Source organism: Ambystoma mexicanum, chromosome 10 (genome assembly GCF_040938575.1).
Source record: "Ambystoma mexicanum isolate Mex_15411 chromosome 10, UKY_AmexF1_1, whole genome shotgun sequence".
Lineage (NCBI taxonomy): Eukaryota > Metazoa > Chordata > Amphibia > Caudata > Ambystomatidae > Ambystoma > Ambystoma mexicanum.
The window spans coordinates 188188773-188207893 of NC_090932.1; the positions used below are offsets into that span (position 1 = coordinate 188188773).

The 19121-nt window shown below is 47.3% G+C and overlaps 1 protein-coding gene across 1 annotated transcript in view; it reads left to right on the forward strand.

Annotated features, from left to right (window-relative positions):
• The window catches only part of PEBP4 (phosphatidylethanolamine binding protein 4), a 1711365-nt gene that overhangs the window by 281728 nt on the left and 1410516 nt on the right, over positions 1-19121 (forward strand). Inside the window, exon 4 of the mRNA XM_069620182.1 lies at positions 18344-18473. Coding sequence (XP_069476283.1) covers positions 18344-18473 — 130 coding nt within the window. The remainder of the gene's footprint in view (positions 1-18343; positions 18474-19121) is intronic.

Genomic DNA, 19121 nt, shown 5'->3' on the forward strand with positions numbered 1-19121 from the left:
GGATATAATTGAAGATGTCCTCAAAAAGATCCAGTTCTCCCCTTTCACTGGGCTCTTCAGAGGACGGTGGAGAAAAACTGGGAAAAGCCTGAGAGCATTGCTGCTGCAGAGAGTAAGATAGAAAGTCTAGTCATTCAGGCAGCATCCACATCAAAGCAAACTGCATATCCCACTATCCCTCCAGATAGAGAGGATAAAAAAGTTGATGCCTGGGCACGTAAAGTTTTCACGTCAGGCAGTATGGCCCTTAAATCGACAAATGTCACCTGTAACCTGGCCAGGTTTACCCATACCCTGTGGGACTGTATTTCGGCGGCGGCTGATCATATTCCGGAAGGCGAGGAAAGGGAAGGCTTCCTGAATATAGTCAAAGAAGGGAAGGAGGCAATGGGGGAATGTCTCCAGTCTGGACTGGATATTGCTGATAGTATCAGCAGATCCATGGCTGCAAGCATTGTACTACGCAGATTTGCGTGGTTGAGGAAGTCGGGTTTGCACCAGACGTGCAAGCCAGACTCCTTAACATGCCCTTTGATGGCTCGAGGCTGTTGAAAGCCTAGAAAAACTTCAGACCTCGAAAACGGCAGCTAAATCGCTTAGCGCCTCCATGCGCCAGCCTCTAAAACCCTATTCCGGCTCATCTTCCTGGAGGGGTCGTTCTTTTCGTTACTACTCCTCATTTAGTAGAGTAAGGGGACAGGCTTCTCAAAGGGGCAAAAGAAACTTCCCTCGTGGAGCACGAGGAAGAGGTGCAGAATCAGCCTCAGGAGCGGCATCTGTACCCTCAGCCACTCCTGCAGCCGCCTCCAAATCCTCCAAAGACCTTGTTGCACAAAACAACAGTGGGAGGCAGGATCTCTCAACATCTGAAGGAATGGCGGGGCATTACCTCAGATGCTTGGGCACTGGAAACAGTAGCCCAAGGTTACTGTCTCCCCTTCCTAAAAAGGTCTCAGAATCTGTCATGCCTGCGCCATGGGCGCATACATTGGCGATCAATATGGACAAATTGTTATTCATTTAGCTACAGAAAACTCTTGGATCAACCACTATTCACTATTTGGACTTTATTTCCCATTTGCAAGACTTTGGTGCTTTTTTTTTCCCAGAAAACTACACTTACCATAATGCACTTGGCTATAACCATCTATTCCTGGCTATTCCTATTTTTCTTCATCAGAACTACAATCCCCAGAAGCCCTAGGGATTTGCTCTGCTTCCACCAGCTCAGGAACAGAGAGGGAGGTGGCCGATTGTCTGCAGGTGTGCTGAGCCAGGTGCAACCAATTAGCCTGCCTCTGTGCTGGGCTGGGCAGTATAAAGGCTGCTGCCTGCGAGAGCTCAGTCTCTTGCATTGAGAGTCCTTCCGGCACCTTATTGCTTCGAGCTACAAACTTGGTATGCGGTTTCCTGATTTCACCTGCTCTTTGTTCCAGTGCCCTAGTGGGCTCCTGCCTTGCAGTCTGCTACACCCTGCTGCCTACAGCCCTAGCCTTTTGGGCTCCCTGCCTCAGCCCTGCTCCTCTGGGCGTCCTGCCTTGCAGCCTGCTGCCTACAGCCCTAGCCTTTTGGGCTCCCTGCCTCAGCCCTGCTCTTCCAGGCTCCTGCCTTGCAGCTGATCACGCTCTGCTGCCTTCCAGCCTCCGCCCTTAACCTGCTGCGCTCTCCACATTGCAGCCGATCACGCTCTGCTGCCTTCCAGCCTCCACCCTTGCCCTGCCGGGCTCTCCACATTGCAGCCGATCACGCTCTGCTGCCTTCCAGCCTCCGCCCTTGCCCTGCCGGGCTCTCTACATTGCAGCTGATCACGCTCTGCTGCTTTCCAGCCTCAGCCCTTGTCCTCTGGGCTCCCTGCTCTGCAGCCTGCCTCACTCCGGCTGCCTACAGCCCTTGTCCTCTGGGCTCCCTGCTCTGCAGCCGGCCTCACTCCGGCTGCCTACAGCCCTTGTCCTCTGGGCTCCCTGCTCTGCAGCCTGCCTCACTCCGGCTGCCTACAGCCCTTGTCCTGTGGGCTTCCTACTTTGCAGCTTATCACGCTCCGCTGCCTACTACCTACCTTTTTCCGCTGGGTTCTCGGCCTAGCAGCCCTCTACAGTCCTCTGCAACCTTCTACGGTCAGCGGCCCTGCCCCTCAGGGCCCACTCCTTGCTGCCCGGCCCTTCTGGGTTCCTTGCCGTGCAGCCTGCTTTACTCTGCTGCCCTAAGCCCTTTTCCTCTGGGCTCTCTACCTTACAGCCCTGCTCCTGTGGACTTGCTCATTGCTTTCCTGCTCCTCTGAGCTCTCAACCTTGTTCCTTAATGTCCTCTGCTATCCTATCCTGTTACACGACTTTCCCTTCATTTCCTTCTGCTAGTTTGCTATCAACCTCCTTTTCCTGGATTTGTCTGTAAGTATCTTCTCTTGTACTGTTTGTAGTCCCTTTTGTACAGAGCTTGTCTGTTGGTTCCCATCAGTCAACCTCTGCCCCTTCCCCTGTCTCGTTTCTACATTACAGACACCCATAGCTGCTGTTCCAAGCCATGAGCAAACAGCGTGGGCCTCTGTTATAGCAAACTGTGCAGAAGGCTAGAGTTTTTTCCTAAAGTTCGTGGAATACTCTTTTCCTATCTCTGCATACACCCCAAGAGGGAATTAATTCTGTACCTTTTTCCTTGCTACTCTTGCCTACTCTTCGTTCTCTTTCCTTTCAGCTGTGTGTGTACTTATCTGTCCACTTTATTTTGGCACAACCACCCAAACCCTTTCTGGGTGTCCTGTGCCACTCTTAATAGAGTGCCATCCCTGACAGAATCATCCACCGGGAGCCAACTCCGTCAAAATTCCAGATCCGCTCCTGTTGCAGGAAATTTTAACCCTGCTAGAGAAAGGTGCCATAGAACAGGTACCTGTAGCGGAAAGGAACAGGGGTTGGTACTCCCCATACTTTCTCATTCCAAAAAAGGACAGAGGACTGAGACCCATCTTGGACTTGAGAAACTTGAACAAGTTCCTCAGGAAAGACATGTTCAAGATGGTGACTCTTTCTCAGATCCTTCAGGCTCTCCAACTCCAAGATTGGTTGGTATCATTGGACCTCCAGGATGCTTACTTTCATGTGCCAATCCATCCAAAGCACAGAAAGTACCTGAGGTTCGCGATTGGCAATTCTCATTATCAGTTTTGAGTTCTGCCATTCGGGTTGACCTCTGCCCCGAGGGATTTCACCAAACTGTTGGCGGTTGTGGCAGCGAGTCTCAGGAGAGGAGGTATTCACATATATCCCTTCCTGGACGATTGGTTGATCAGAGCAAGTTCTCCAATACAAGCTCAGGAACATCTTTCGATCACCTGCCATTTTCTCCACAAATTGGGCTTCTCCCTCAATTTCAAGAAGTCCCATATGATACCATCCCAAAAACTCCAGTTTATCGGAGCAGTCTTGGATACTTCCTCAGGAAAAGCCTCACCTCACGAAGTGAGAGCTCTCCACATCCAGCAGATGGTAACAAAGTTCCAGAATGCCCAACGTCTACCGGCCTTCAATTTTTTCAGGTTGCTCGCCCTCATGGCATCCTGCATTTTCCTGGTACCAGAGGCCAGGTTGAGAATGAGATCCCTTCAATGGGCACTCAGAACTCAGTGGTCCCAGTTCTCCAGGAATATGTTGGATCTTCTGCAAGTCCCGAGCGCAGTTGCTCAGGATCTTCTATGGTGGGCTTGCAACAACAACATTCCCAAGGGAGAATTCTCAAGGGAGAATTCTCAAGGGAGACCCCTCCAATATCCAACATCTTCTGTTCTCGCCACTACATCAGCCCTCTCCCCTCTATCCAACTGCAAGACCTTATTCCATAGAGGAGAAGCTCTTTCCATTGCACGTGTGTCTCTTTCAACAGGAGATTCTCAAACGCTGCTGTGACATAAGGTCTATCCATTCTGCACCCAGATCAGTTACAGCTCTTAGTGTCTCTGTATCATTTGCAAATGCCAGGAGTCTCTGTTTTTCTTGTTGATTTGTAACAGTCATCTGAAGATTTGGGATAACCAATAATGCCAGAGTAGTAGATACATCTAGAGGAATCACTAGCACTGTAACACTAACTTTGGAGACTTTCACCCATAGGTCCCTAAAGACAGGACAAGCCCACATCATATGCCTAAAAGTGCCCCACTCAAGGCAGCCTCTCCAACAGAAGTCATGCGTGGTCTTGTCAGCCCTCTTCATACGGGTATTGTACCAGTAGGCCCTATGCCTAATTCTATGGAATATCAGATGGGTGTTTGTGTGACAGGGACCCTCAGACAACCTATCTATGGCCGTTGACCATTGCTCATCTGTAATTTGTTTGTCTAGGTCTTTTTCCCATGGTGTTTTCAATGTGCAGAATAGCTCGTTTAGGCTTTCTTGCAGCCTTGAGTATGCAACGGATATGGCCTTTCGAGCTAAAAGCAGTCTCGAAAGCATCATACGGAGAGGGTGTTTTGGGAAGATAAACTGTTTCTGAAAGAGAGCCAAAAGAGTCAAGAACCCCAGATGTAAAGCAATGGTCCAAAAATCGAATACCCAAGGAACTCCAATTGGACCTGTCAAAGGTTTTATTTGATCAATCAGTAGGTGACCATTCTGCCAGAGGGAAGCTTGGTCAGTAAGGCCCTCTTTAAGGCCTTCTCTTTGTAAACGGCTATCAACACCTTCTTAATATGGAGCAATACCAAATGTTGGTCTTTTAGAGGGCAATATTGGTTATTAGCTACTGAGGTGGAAGACTAGAATCCTGACAGCCAATCAGGCTCCAGGGCTTAGAGGTAATATTCAATGGTGTTGCACTGGATCCTGAAGCCTGTCAAGATTCCAGCGTCGCTCTGCTACTTCCTGCGCAACCTGCTCTCCCACCTGCTCCACCTGCTCTCCACCTGCTCCACAACACTTACACCTTTTCCACAGGATGTCTGTACTCACCAGCTATTCCTTCCTCCTTTCGCCTCAATGGTGCGTGTGCCGTCTACCTGTTTCTCCCGGTGCTCCACCCCAATGCTGCATAAATGAAGAACAGAATCCACTTCCTCTGCAGCCGGGGGGCATGAAGTCCCTTCATTTCCATGGCATGGAGTACAAGCCGTGGGGAGCCAGGGAGAGTGAGGAGGTCGCAGGGCTCAGGATAATGGTTGAGCATCGGCTCCGGGTGCTAATAACGTTATTATCCACATCTTCCTGGCAATACGGGCCCTTTTGAGCATGGATACACTCCTTATGCCATATATGCTTAAATATAGTCTATTGTGTTAAAGAGTCTTAAAATAACATTCAAAGGGATTGTGTCCTCCGACGTATTCCTTATCTTAGATATCTCCTTCCAGCTTTGCTGGCCTCGGAAAATTTTTCTCTAGAGGGCGCTGCGCGTCGACGTCCGCCGAGTCGATGTCCCTCGACAGCCGCCGTATCGACGTCGACGTCATCCTGCCTATAAAGGCCGTGCGCAGCGTCCATTGCTCAGTTCCGTTTTTCCGCGCTTACTCAGTGCCTCGGAATATCGTTGCTCAGTTTCGTAGATAATTTATCCTATTTACCTCGAGATATTCGATCCATACTCGATGGCTTCCTCGTCGGAACTGACAACCCCTCGGTCCGGCTTCAAAAAATGCAGAGACTGTGGGAAAAAGATGTCGCTGACTAACCCTCACAGAGTTTGTCTGTGGTGTTTGGGAGCTGAACACCATTGTTCGGAGTGCGAGGACTGTATGTCCATGACAGCTAAGGCCCTGAAGGAGCGTAGAGGGAAGCTGGAGAAATGTAAGACTTCAAAAGCTTCTTCTTCCTCGACGAAGTCGAGACATTCGTCTCCTCGTCACCATTCACGCTCCAGGTCTCGGAGTGGGTCCCATCACTCCTCGAGATCGAAGCACTCGAAGAGGAGACGTCGAAGATCCCCTTCTCCGTCCTCCTCTTCCTCTGTTTCTCCTAAGAGAATCCCTTGCCCCACGAAACATAGTTCCCCGGCTGAATGGGAGGAATTCCGCAAAAATATGATGAGCGTCTTCGAGAAGGCGGCCTCGACCCCCTCGACTGCCGAGAGCGATGCTCTGGTCGAAAGACCCGAAGGTCAAAAACGCCGCGAGTCACAGTACCCGGCGAAGGAAGCTTCTCGAGCGCGTCACGAACCCTCGAGTAAGGCTATGACCTCGAAACCTTCTTCAAAGGTTCCGTCGACGCCGTCGACGAGGGTTCCGTCGACGCCGTCGACGAAGGTTCCATCGACGCTGAGGTCGGTGTCTTCGACGCCGTTATCGAAGGGACCTTCGACACACGGGTCTATCGACTCGACGCCATCTTCGACACCGGCGTCGACGCCAAGGAAAGTCACGGTTGCGACGCACCCAGTGGCTATCCCCAGGTCCTCGATGACGATGGCGTCAAGATTGTCGACTTCCTCGAGCAGAATCCCAATTCTGTCGAGGACCTCGAGGCCTCCGCCTTTGTTTTCGACGCCACCCCCGAAGCCTTCGACGTCGGCGTCGACGACATCGACGTTTTCGAGGCCAATTACAACAAGTTTGGCACCCTCTGCCTTGGAGATGGGTTTCACACCCTTTGTGAGTTCAGAACAATTGAGAACTATGTCCTCAATTATGGAAGAGGGAGAACTATCTGAACAAGAAGACACATTTGAGTTGCAGGGACCTGCAACCCCAGTTCAAGAGGAGTTATCCTCAGAAGAACGCAGGTTAAAGGATCTCCATGATTCCTTACATGAGGCAAGTGGGTTAGACACTTCCCCTGAGGTGGAGTTCGCTAGGCCAGACCCGGGGGAGCATGCTGAAACCCCCTATAGAGCCTTAATGGCCAGGATCACAGAATTTATGGGGTGGTCAACACCTTCACAGGCTTTCCAACAAGATGACCTTACGGATATTCTTGATAAAGGTCCACAGGAGGATCCTGTAGTGCCCTTTCATGAAGCTCTTCAGAGGAAAATCATGACGAACTGGGAAACCCCAGATGTCGTTCCGGCAGTAAATAAAAAACTGTCTACTAAATACAGGGTATCTTCTGCAGACCCGGAGTTTTTGTCAAAACACCCATCCCCAGAAAGTCTGGTGGTACAAGCAGCATCTTCTACTGATGTCAAGACTGCTTACCCTACCGTCCCTCAGGACAGGGACGATAAGAAATATGATGCTATGGCAAAGAAAGTTTTTTTCGGCATGTAGCATGGCGTTAAAATCTGTTAATGCTACTTGCACCCTTGCTAGATTCAGCCATACACTTTGGGAGTGTGCTTCTACAGCGGCTGACTGTATCCCGGAGGGAGAAGAAAGGGAGGCGTTCCTAAATATCATACAGGACGGTAAAGACGCTATGTGCGAATCCCTCCAGACGGGCATTGATTCGGCTGACAGTATCAGCAGAGCAATGGCGGCAAGTACAACAACCAGGAGATTCGCTTGGTTGAGAAAGTCTGGTTTTGCCCCAGATGTGCAAGCCAGGCTCTTGAACATGCCATTCGATGGCTCTTCTTTGTTTGGGAAAAAGGCGGATGACAGTTTAGAAAAACTGCAAACATCAAAGGCAGCAGCAAAATCCCTAGGTGTTGCGATCCGTCAGACACCTTTTCGTCCCACAGGAACCTCTGCAAGGGGCAAGTCCTTTCGCTTCTACTCCGCATTCGGAAGAGGTAGAGGACGACCGGCTCAAAGGGGACAAAGAAGAACTACCCGAAGTGGACGGGGTAGATATTCAAAAGCCGCAGCAACAGCAGGTGCCTCTTTACCATCGGCATCTGCATCAGCCGCCCCAAAACCACTCTGAGGACTTCCCTCACAAGACACCTGTAGGAGGCAGGTTAACTCAACATCTGGCGGAATGGCAGGCTATCACGTTAGATGCTTGGGCATTGGAAACAGTTGCCCAAGGTTACTGCCTGCCTCTCCTACGCATACCTCAGAGTCATCCACCGGGGATCAGCTCTCAGAAAGCCCCAGATCCGCTCCTCTTGCAGGAAATTTTAGACCTGCTAGAGAAAGGTGCCATAGAACCGGTACCTGTAGCGGAGAGGAACAAGGGCTGGTACTCCCCTTACTTTCTCATTCCAAAGAAAGACGGAGGACTGAGACCCATCTTGGACTTGCGAGAATTGAACAAATTCCTCAGGAAAGACAAATTCAAGATGGTAACTCTTTCTCAGATCCTTCAGGCCCTTCAGTTCCAGGATTGGTTGGTATCTCTGGACCTTCAGGACGCTTATTTCCATGTGCCTATCCATCTCAAACACAGGAAATACGTGAGGTTCGCAATTGGCAACTCTCATTATCAATTTCGAGTGCTGCCATTTGGGCTGACCTCCGCCCCGAGGGTCTTCACCAAGTTAATGTCGGTAGTGGCTGCAAGTCTAAGGAGGGAAGGGATTCACGTCTACCCCTACCTGGACGATTGGTTGATCAGGGCTGTATCTTCGGAACAAGCTCAGATCCAGCTAAATCACGTTTGCCACACCCTTCACAGACTGGGCTTCTCCCTCAATTTAAAGAAGTCACAAATGATACCATCGCAGAGACTCCAGTTCATCGGAGCGATCCTGGACACTTCCCTGGGAAAAGCCTCGCCACCAGAGGTGAGGGCTCAAGATATTCTACAGATGGTTACCAAGTTCCAAAATGCCCAACGTCTCCCAGCTTTCGACTTTTTGAGGTTGCTAGGCCTCATGGCATCCTGCATTTTCCTAGTGCCAGAGGCTCGCCTGAGAATGAGATCCCTCCAGTGGGCACTGAGGACTCAGTGGTCACAATTCTCAGGAAGAATGACAGATCTTCTTCAGGTTCCCGACAGGGTGGCTCGAGACCTTCAGTGGTGGGCCTGTCAGGAGAACATTCTGAAAGGAGAACAGTTTTGCAACCCTGGCCGGAAATAACAGTAGTCACGGATGCCTCACTCACGGGGTGGGGAGCCCACGCCAACGACTTGACCATCAGAGGTCGTTGGTCTCCATCGGAGTCCAGACTACATATCAACCTGTTAGAGCTGAGGGCCATCAGACTTGCGCTGAAGGAGTTCCTGCCAGCTGTACAAGGGAAGAATGTCCTGATAATGACGGACAACACAGTGGCCATGCATTACCTCAACAAAAGAGGAGGCGTAGGATCACTACCCCTGTGCAGAGAGGCGATGCAGCTCTGGTTTTTTGCAATCCAAGAAGGGATCTCTCTATCGGCAGTTCACCTAGCCGGAGAGAAGAACTTGACAGCGGACGCTCTGAGCAGGCAGAGCACAGTCTCCCGCGAGTGGGAACTAGCTCAGGAAGTCCTTCAAGAGATCTTCGCCCTTTGGGGAACCCCTCAGGTGGATCTGTTCGCCACCAGTGTCAACAGGAAGTGCGATCTGTTCTGTTCAAGGGAATTTCCCCCGAGAGGAGCTCTGGGAGACGCGTTCGTAGTGGACTGGGAGTTTCCGCTTCTGTACGCGTTCCCACCGGTCTGTGTCATTCCTCAAATGATCAGGAGGTTGAGAAGATTCCGGAAAACCATGATCTTAATTGCCCCGGATTGGGCCAGGAGAACGTGGTACCCGGACCTTCTAGACTTGTCCATCTGCCCTCCAATTCAACTTCCACTCAGAGAGAATCTACTCTCACAGAAGGGAGGTCAGGTTCTCCATCCAGACATCAAAACCCTCAACCTTCACGCTTGCCTTCTGAAAGGCTGAGGTACAAGGATTGGGTCCTCCCTGATCATGTTATGGAGGTGTTGCTTTCGGCAAGGAGGCCAGCAACAAAGTCTTTATACCGCTGCCGTTGGAACAGATTTTGCAGCTGGTGTAGAGAAAAGAATATCGACCCTTTTTCATGTGGTACACCAATGGTTTTGTCCTTCCTACTCTATTTGGCGAATTCAGGCCTTCAAGTTGGCACCATTAAGGGCTATCTCGCAGCGCTATCCATCTTTAAGCGCACTGCGGAAGAACCATCCTTTTTCAAGTTACCCTTGGTAATACAGTTTCTAAAGGGGTTAACTAACGTTTATCCCCCAAGACCATTCCAGGTTCCCCTATGGGATTTAAACTTAGTCCTAACTTTCCTGATGGGCACACCTTTCGAACCACTCCATTCTTGTTCGTTAAGATTTCTTACCCTTAAAACTGTTTTATTAATAGCACTTACATCTGCTAGAAGGGTGAGCGAGTTACAAGCTCTTTCTTGTAAACCCCCTCATACAATCTTTCACAAAGACAAAGTTGTCCTGCAAGTGAAGCCTAATTTCCTCCCAAAGGTGGTTTCTGAATTCCATATCACTCAGAAGATTACCCTGCCATCTTTCTATCCTCCTCCTCATCCGGGATAAGAGGAAGAGAGGTTACACAGGCTGGACCCTAGAAGGGCTTTAAGTTTTTACATCAGTAGACTGGCCAGGATAAGACAAGCAGACCAGCTGTTTGTAGGCTATGCAGGTCACAAGCTGGGGTTACCGATAACTAAGCAGACCATTTCCAGATGGATCATTCTAGCCATTTTGGAATGTTATAAACTGGCAGGAAAAGAGCCCCTCAAAATCTTAGGGCTCATTCGACCGGAGGTATTGCAGCTTCATCGGCCCTCAAAAGAGGAGTGCCGATTAAAGACATATGTGCGGCTGCCACATGGTCGTCCGTCCATACCTTTACACGATTTTACAACTTGGATTCCTCCTCCTGTCAAGAGACTAGGTTTGGAAGGGCAGTATTGCACTCTATTCATCAATAAAAGGAAGCATGAAGTCAGTACTCCCACCTCCAATAACAGAATACTGCTATGGGAGCCTATCTAAGATAAGGAATACGTCGGAGGACACAATCCCTTCGAAGAACAAGTTACTTCTTACCTTGTAACGTTCTTTCGATGGGATGTTCCTCCGACGTATTCCTTATCGACCCTCCCATCCATCCCCGCAGTACTACTTCCCTTGTTGTTGCAGCTTACGCTCCTTCAGGGTGATTAGTCTAGTCCAGACAGAAAAACTGTGGGCTACAAAACGGAACTGAGCAGCGGACGCTGCGCGCGGCCTTTATAGGCAGGATGACGTCGACGTCGATACGGCGGCTGTCGAGGGACATCGACTCGGCGGACTTCGACGCGCAGCGCCCTCTAGAGAAAAATTTTCTGAGGTTAGCAAAGCTGGAAGGAGATATCTAAGATAAGGAATACGTCGGAGGAACATCCCATCGAAAGAACGTTACAAGGTAAGAAGTAACTTGTTCTTCTCAAAGCGAGACCAGGCGGTCTTTCCCTGCCTTCAATATTAGATCTAGCCAATTGAGCAATTTTTGATGCCCAGTGATATAAGGGACATTCGATCCACTCCTGTTCTTGTGTCTGAAGAGCATACACAACTTATTTTTTGCTTTTTCTCCCTGTCACAAAAATGTAGGAAGAGATTTAGACATCCTTTTAACCAATTTCACTGGAACTGACATGGGCAACATATTGAATAAATCTGCGGAAGGGAGACCATTTTGAAAAGTGTAATCCTGTCCATCAGTGAGAGAGTAAGCGAGCCTCGCATTTCAAATCCACTTATCTCTTTGCATGGCATATTAAAATTGCACCTAAACAGAGATCCTAAATGCTTAATATGAACCATAGAGCTAGTCTGCACCAAAGAAATCAAATAAGAGTTTGAAAGGTGGCCGGTGGGCCCACAGGTGGAGAATCGCTGTCTTATTCCAGCTTATTTTATAGCCCAGTGATATTTCCATATTACGTTGCAATTTTCAGTATATGGAAGAAGGTCCCTTTCAGGAGACCATCATCCATCCGCATGCAAAAGAAATTTGCGTTCAAGTTCACCTAATGTAATGTATTTGATAGAGGAATCAATCATTGTATGACATGTCAGGGGCTGCAATGCTATTGCAAAGAGAAGTGGGGCCAGAGAGCTGCCTCATGGTTCCCCAGCCTAGAGCAAAACATGACACAAGTACGTTGCCTGTTGTAATATTTACATTCAGGTAGATTAGAAGGATTTGACCCAATAAAGGTCTCATGGAACCCAAATTATTTTGGAGCTCTTCTCAGAAAAGTCTATTCGACTCTGTTCAAGGCTTTCTCGGCTTCAAATGAGACTTCAGTAGACTTTCCCACAATAGTTGTTAGTGGGTTGGAGGACTATTGTTAAATGTTAAATGTTAAAGGTATTTGTACCGCGCACTGTCACCAAAGGAGTTGGTCCCCAGGCGCTCTGGCGGATCTGCAAATGAGAAGGTGGGATGGGTTAGTAGGTGAAGCGGGAGTAGGATAGTGAGAGGAGTGGTGTTCTGTTGGCAGCTTCAACTCGGTATACACCGGGTGCTGAGCTTCAGTGCAAGTATCGGATCGATGTCAGTGCTCGTGTGCTGTTGGTGTTGCTGATGTGTTGTTGCAGTGTTGTGAAGTGCGTGTGGGTTGTAGTGCGAGAGATGGTTGTGTGAGGTTTTTGAGTCAGATAAGTCTGCAGAAATGCTGAGTTTTTTGTTAGTTGTATCATGTACTTCCAAGTTCAGTACATTAATCACCCTCATGCTCAGTCAAGTCCAAGCATTTACTACCCTCGAGATACACCCGAATTTGGTACCGTGACCCTCCTGAATTACATCCAGTATCCAATCCCACCACAATGATTATCCTCAACCATATTCAATTTTGAACATTGGACACATCTAACACAGATCCAATGCACTGGCCACCCCCAAATGCATTGGTCACCCTTAAATGCACTGAGGCTCAGTACATTGACCACCCACAAAGATTTTGTCTGCAGCAAGGTACAACCCAATGTCAATTTTATTCTTGTGGATTTCTATTTTACCGTGGATGGAATTTGTCACTCATGTGTGTTCTTGAGTTTGGGTTGTTAAAGAGCCATGTTTTTAAGAGCTTCCTGAAGATAAGGTGATGCTCTGTTGTTCGTTTTCTTTTGGGAGCGAGTTCCAGAGCTTCGCTGCTGTGCAGGAGAACGCTGATCCTCCAAATTTTAGTTTTGGTTATTCTTTCGGTTCAAGGTGGATGTCATTTCTGGATCTCAGTGTTCGTGCTGGTTTGTAAATGGTGAATTTTTCCTGTATGAATTCCACTCCTTGCCCATGGATCGCCCTGTGTTTTATGCAGTATTTTGAAGAAGTTTTGTTTTTTGACTGGTAGCCATTACAGCGTTCCTAGTGCCGGTGTGATGTAAGGAGTAGTCTTGCCACTGCGTTCTGTATACGTTGTAGTTTATCAACAGGTAATCTGGCATTCGCAGGTAGATGCTGTTGGCCTGATCTATCCTTGACATGACATGAGAGATGTTGGCAAGTGTTCTGTGTGTGAAGGAGAGGAACTGAAGTATCTTCTTGATTGTGTGCAGTTGAAGAAACATTTCTTAACTATTGCATTGACTTGTGGTTCTAGCGTTAGCTCATTGTCCATTAGGATTCCAAGGTTTTTGACCACCTTAGATGTTTCTGGCGATTTTCCCAGCTCGGACGGCCATGGAAAGTGCTGGTTGTTTGCCAAGTCATTGGGTGTGATCATGATTTCAGTTTTGTCTGAATTGAGTTTAAAGCTGTTGGTGCTCATCCATTGGTTTAGTTGCTTGAGACAGTCGGTTAGTGTTGGGTTTTGCTGGTAATAGGTTGGGTCAGGCTGTTACTAAGCAGAACCTATCTCATGGATCATTTTGTGTATTATTGAATGTTAGACTTTGACTGGCAAAGGGGTTCCTTAAGGTCTGAGAGCGCATTCCACAAGAGGAGTGGCGGCTACTTCGACTCTTCAGAGGGGTGCCGGTGCAGGACACTTGCAGTGCTGCAACCTGGTTTGTGTTGCACAACTTTACAAAACATTACTGCCTTGATTCTGTATCGGTTCAGGAGGCTACATTTGGTAAAGCTGTTCTCCGCAGCATGAATCAAAAGTACATTCTCTTTGACACCTCCTTCTGCATACCGCTTTGGGAGTCTATCAAAGATGAGGAATCAGTGGGAGGACATGGAGGGGCCACGAGTTGACGACACAAACTCATGCTGTTGAAAAGTTTCTGGAGCTGCAAGGAGGATATTGGATATATCAAAGATGAGGAATCCGTGGGAGGGATATTGATCAGGAAGAATATTACCAGGGGTAAGTAATTTGTTCTTCTAACTGATAATCAACTCAAGAAACATATCTCATAAACTGGGGGCAACCAGACGTGGACTCCCTGCTCACTGTGCTCAGAGAGGCACAGCTTCACCTCACTGATGAGTCCCAACAAGGTTGAAACATGTGTATGGGGTTGCTGTTGGTACTCTTGTTGAGAGAGGAATTGCCATAGCATTTCGGTGCTGGACTGCCCATGTGGGCGGAACAAAGACTGATATGGAAATGAATATTTCCCATCTGTGAAAGGTAGAGTGAGCAAAAAGCGTGTGCTGCAAACTCTCATCTCAGAACAGGTTATCATGCCATGTTCTTTCTGGAGAAAGAACTCCCTTTTTTGAAATATCTCATAAACTTTGGTGGATTGAGAAGTCACATAATACAGGGTCAGGGACATCTATGTTGTCTCACAGACTGTGTGAGTGTTACATACATCGACAGACATTACCAGAGACAATGAAATCACCACAAAGGTTCATAACATCTGTCGTGGGTACATCATTTCCCAGAGAGTTGAAGTCTGACAAATATATTTCCACACAGGCTCAGAAGTGATAGTCCGCCTCACTTACATAACCTGTCTAATTTAATTTCTATCCCTCTCCCCTCCCCACTTCCTCTTGACCCCTCCCTTCTCTATTGGTCTCCTTAACACCTGCACAATCTGCAATAAAAGGCATATTATTCTTGACACCTTCTTTAGATTAACACTGCACTTTCTCGGTCTAATCGAAGCTTGGACCTCGTCTGTTGACACTTTTACCTCTGCCTCTCTTACTCTCTCTCTAATTTTTCTTACTCCCCCTGGCCTCATGGCTGATGCAGTCGAGCTGGAATTCTTTACCATTCCTCTTATGCAGCTGTCCCTCATCCTACACCTCTTCCCTCTTTCTCCTGTTTTGAATATAACTACATATCCTTTTCTAGACTCAACCCTCACTCTTTCTTAATGATTTATCACTCCAGTGGCTCTTCTACGCCTTTTGCAATGACCTGGGCTCTCTTCTTTCCTCTGTCTCCTAGTTCTTTCCTTTTGGTGACTTAAATCTCTATAGCACACATACCTCTTCCCTCTTTCTTCCCTTGCTAGATTGCTTTCACCTCAATCAGTTATTTCCCTGCAATCGCATACTGCAGGTTCCTCCCTGGTCCTAATTTGTTTCTCTTTTGCCCCTACCAACACCGTTTTAGCTACCCCATTAGCTAATTCAGACCATCTTCTATTGACATTTTTCATTTCCGTGTCCATTCTTAATCCAAAGCTCCTGCACTTTCTTTTACCCACTTTAATCTTCATTCCTTTGTTTTTATCTCCTTCTGATTTTTCTTTTCTCACTACCAATACTGTCTTTTCCTCTCTGAATTGTAGTCTAATTAACACTATTGTTTCTCTTTACCCTACCCAGCCATTTCGTCCCTCCCGTAAACCCCCAGAAACATGGCTCACTCCTGATCTCTTTGCTTTTAGATCTCCCCTATGTAACGGCAATGAAAACATTCTCGTTCTCCTGGTAATCTCGCTCAACGTTCTACTTTACACTCATCTTATGATTCCTCCTTGTAAGTGGCAAAAACGTCATACTTTTCTGGCCTCCTCCTATCCTATTCTCCCCACCCTTGCCATTTATTTCACCTTCTTAATCAAATACTATCTCCACCGCCATCCGACCCATCTCTTGCCTCCACCACATCTCCCGCTGCTGACTTTGCCTACTACATTTCCAATAAAGTATACTCTGCTCATCCTTATCTTCTCCCATTGAAACCCCATCCTCTATTACTTCAGTACTCTCTACTCTCTTTCCTCTTTTCTCACTGGTTCTGACACAGCCCATTTTCTTACTAGAGCCCATCCCACTGCGTCTCCTCTTGATCCTCTACACTCTCTCCTTATCCCAAAAATCTATACCCTTCTTCCGTTTCTCACCTTACTCATTAACCTTTCTCTCTCCTCAGCTACCTTTCCTTCTGATTTTAAGAAAACTGTTACCTTACCCATTCTTAGAAAACTCTCTCTTGATTCCTCTCTGCCTGCTAACTACATCCCCATACCGTCTTTCCCTTCTTATCTACAATTCTTAAATTGGTCACCTATACCCAAGTCTCCTCATATCTTGATTTCAGTCCCAATCTGGTTTCCACCCTCTACATTCCAAAGAAACTGCCCTTCTCAAAGTCTTATTACTATCGGCTCAGCAGTCTAATCTATTTTCTGTTGTTATCCTTCTTGATCTTTCTGCTGCAATTGACACTGTGGATCATCCTATCCTTTTCTCACCCTCCCTCACTTCATCTCTCTGGCACCGTATTACAATGGTTCCACAGTCCTATCTTCACAATGAACTCCTTTTCAAGATTTATACTTTGAAAAAGTGCCACTCCCTTTCCTTTATTACAGGGTGTCCCCAAAGTTTTGATTCTGGGTCCTCTCCTTTTTTCTCTTTATACCTCTTCTCTCTCTGCCTTTGTTTCTTGCTTCAGCTTTTTTTCCCATTTCTATGCCGATGATTCCCAGATTTGTGTTTCTTTCTCTACCTTTTCTGATTCTTTGCACTCTACCATCTCCTCCTACTTTAGTACTCTAGTTCTCTTACATTTACATGCCTCAAAAACAGAGATTATATTTTTCCCTCCGCTACTATTCCCTCTCCTCTTCCTCCCTCCTCTATTTCATTTACCCTTTGACTCTACCATTTCCCACTAAATCTTGCAATTTAGGAGTATTCATTGACTTCTCCCTCTCTGTCTCTCATCATATTTATAACATTGCTCATTCCTCTCCTCTCGTTTCCAACTCTGTAATGTAGGCACAATCAGGCCCTATTTAACTTTTTCATGCCACCAAATTGCTTATAGACACTCTTGTCTTCCCCTAGCTGTACTACTGCTCATCTCTTCTTATTGGCTTGTCTGCCTATCAATTCTTCCCCCTGTGCTCGTTCTTTAATTCTGCTGTCCGTACTCTCTTCAGACTGCCACCTGAGCCTCAGTCTCACCTTCTCTTCATTCTCTCTCCTGGCTATCATTTGATTCTCATTTACTCTTTCCCTTTCTCTGTATCGCCTTTAAATGCACACGTGGACTTTCTCCTCCCTAATCACCTTTTATGTTCCCTCCTATTCTCTTTGCTCTCAATCCCAATGTCTACACACTTCTCCCAAACCCCCCTCTACCCAATCCCAATCGCATTTCTGCTGTTTTTCACTTTTGGCCCTCAAACACTGGAGCTCCCTTCCTCTTAACATCAGATCTTCTCCTACACTTCACGTCTTAAGATCTTCCTTCTTATACTGGATTGCTAATACTCATGGGTCAGTTACTTATTACTTCATGATTTTGTACCATCCCATTTTTGTACACTACTTTGGTGAAAGTGCTATATAAATTACATAAAATACGAAAACAAATGTCTGTTTATCGACGGGATCAGGTACAGATTATCATTTCACAAAAGAATCTGAGCTCCTCTGAAAGAAGCACCGCTTCACTGAGGATCAAGCAGAGGCATGCCATTTTCGCATAGTCAGGATAGGAATGTCACTTTGAACAGGATGCAGGATTGAAATTTCACTTGACACAAAGGGAGGAATAGAGATGCCACTTTGCACAAAGTGAGGGATGAAATACCACTATAGACAGAACAAGCGATCAAGATGTCTTCTTACAGATGGTCAGGGATGGAGCCGTTGCTTAACACAAAGGCAGAAATGGAGGCACTACTCAAAGTTAGGCTAGATATACCACAATACAGGTAGTATTAAAGGTTCACCATAATACCTCAAACACACACTCAGTTCTAGGAATATCAGCTCACAATCAGGTCAGTGCCAGAGATATTTAAGGACAGTCAGGTGCAAATCTCACCTCACTAAGGATTCGTTCTTTGTGGAAAGATACAAGCACTTCACACACGGTAAAGCATAGGCATGCCGCTTTACACATGGACAGCGATAGAGACGTAATTTTGATCCAGGTGAGATATTGAATGTCAATTTTCTCTCACGGGAGACTGAGACATCACTTCACCCAGGGTATGTAAGTGATGGAAGTGCCATTTCAGAACTGGTGAAGGTCTGAGAGTTTGATTCACATAGGGTCAGAAATGGGTGTGTAGAATCACATGCTGCTGGATGAATTCAGATAGAGATGCCACTCAGCAGAAATTCAGAGATGAACATGTTGCCTTACTCACAGTATCGGGGATACAGATATTTCCTCATGTTTGTTTTCTCTTTCCTTGCAGAGGGGGGCTACAGATCATTTATCCAGGACTGGATGCCTCATGCAATGTCATCCCCAGCTGTGCAGAGTATCGTGAGAGCCTTATAAATGCCTGGGGCCCACCATTAGTGAAGTTTCCATATGCCAGATTGGTGAGTACTGCACTTGATTTGTCGATCCCACATTACATGTTACTGTTGTCATGTTGTACCCATCCCACTGCAACCACCGACTGAGGCACCTAGCCTATGCTTACATTATGCACATGTCACAGCCACAGTTGACTGCGGCAGACAGCAAATCATTCTACCTTGCCCAAACCTGTAGCTGTGGTGGCACCTTCCAGACCTTTCCATCATGCCATTCACATCTGCTTCTGATGGTGGAACAAAGAGGCACCTATTGTCATGCCCAGGCATCTGACATCCATAGCTAATCATCACGCGCAGGCCTTTTGACAAAGTTACTCACCATAGTGACTACCTTACTCCTAGTCCATAGTCCCCTTTCCGCCATAATTGTGGGACATTCCGTCCATCGGGATGGGACCAGAGCACTTTTTAAGCATCATAAAATGTACTTTTTTGTCCTTTTATTTTTACACTGGGCCACTGCACGTGACCGTAGCCCCGCTCACCTGAGCTCTGCCCCACGCATCGCCCTTCAGTCCTTTTCTATCGCCAGGTCCAGGACCATTTAGCAACAATAGAGGATACTTATTAGAGGGGACGGCGGGCGTATGGAGCAAAGGGGAATGTGGACTAGGAGTAAGGTAGTCACTACGATGAGTAACTTTGTCA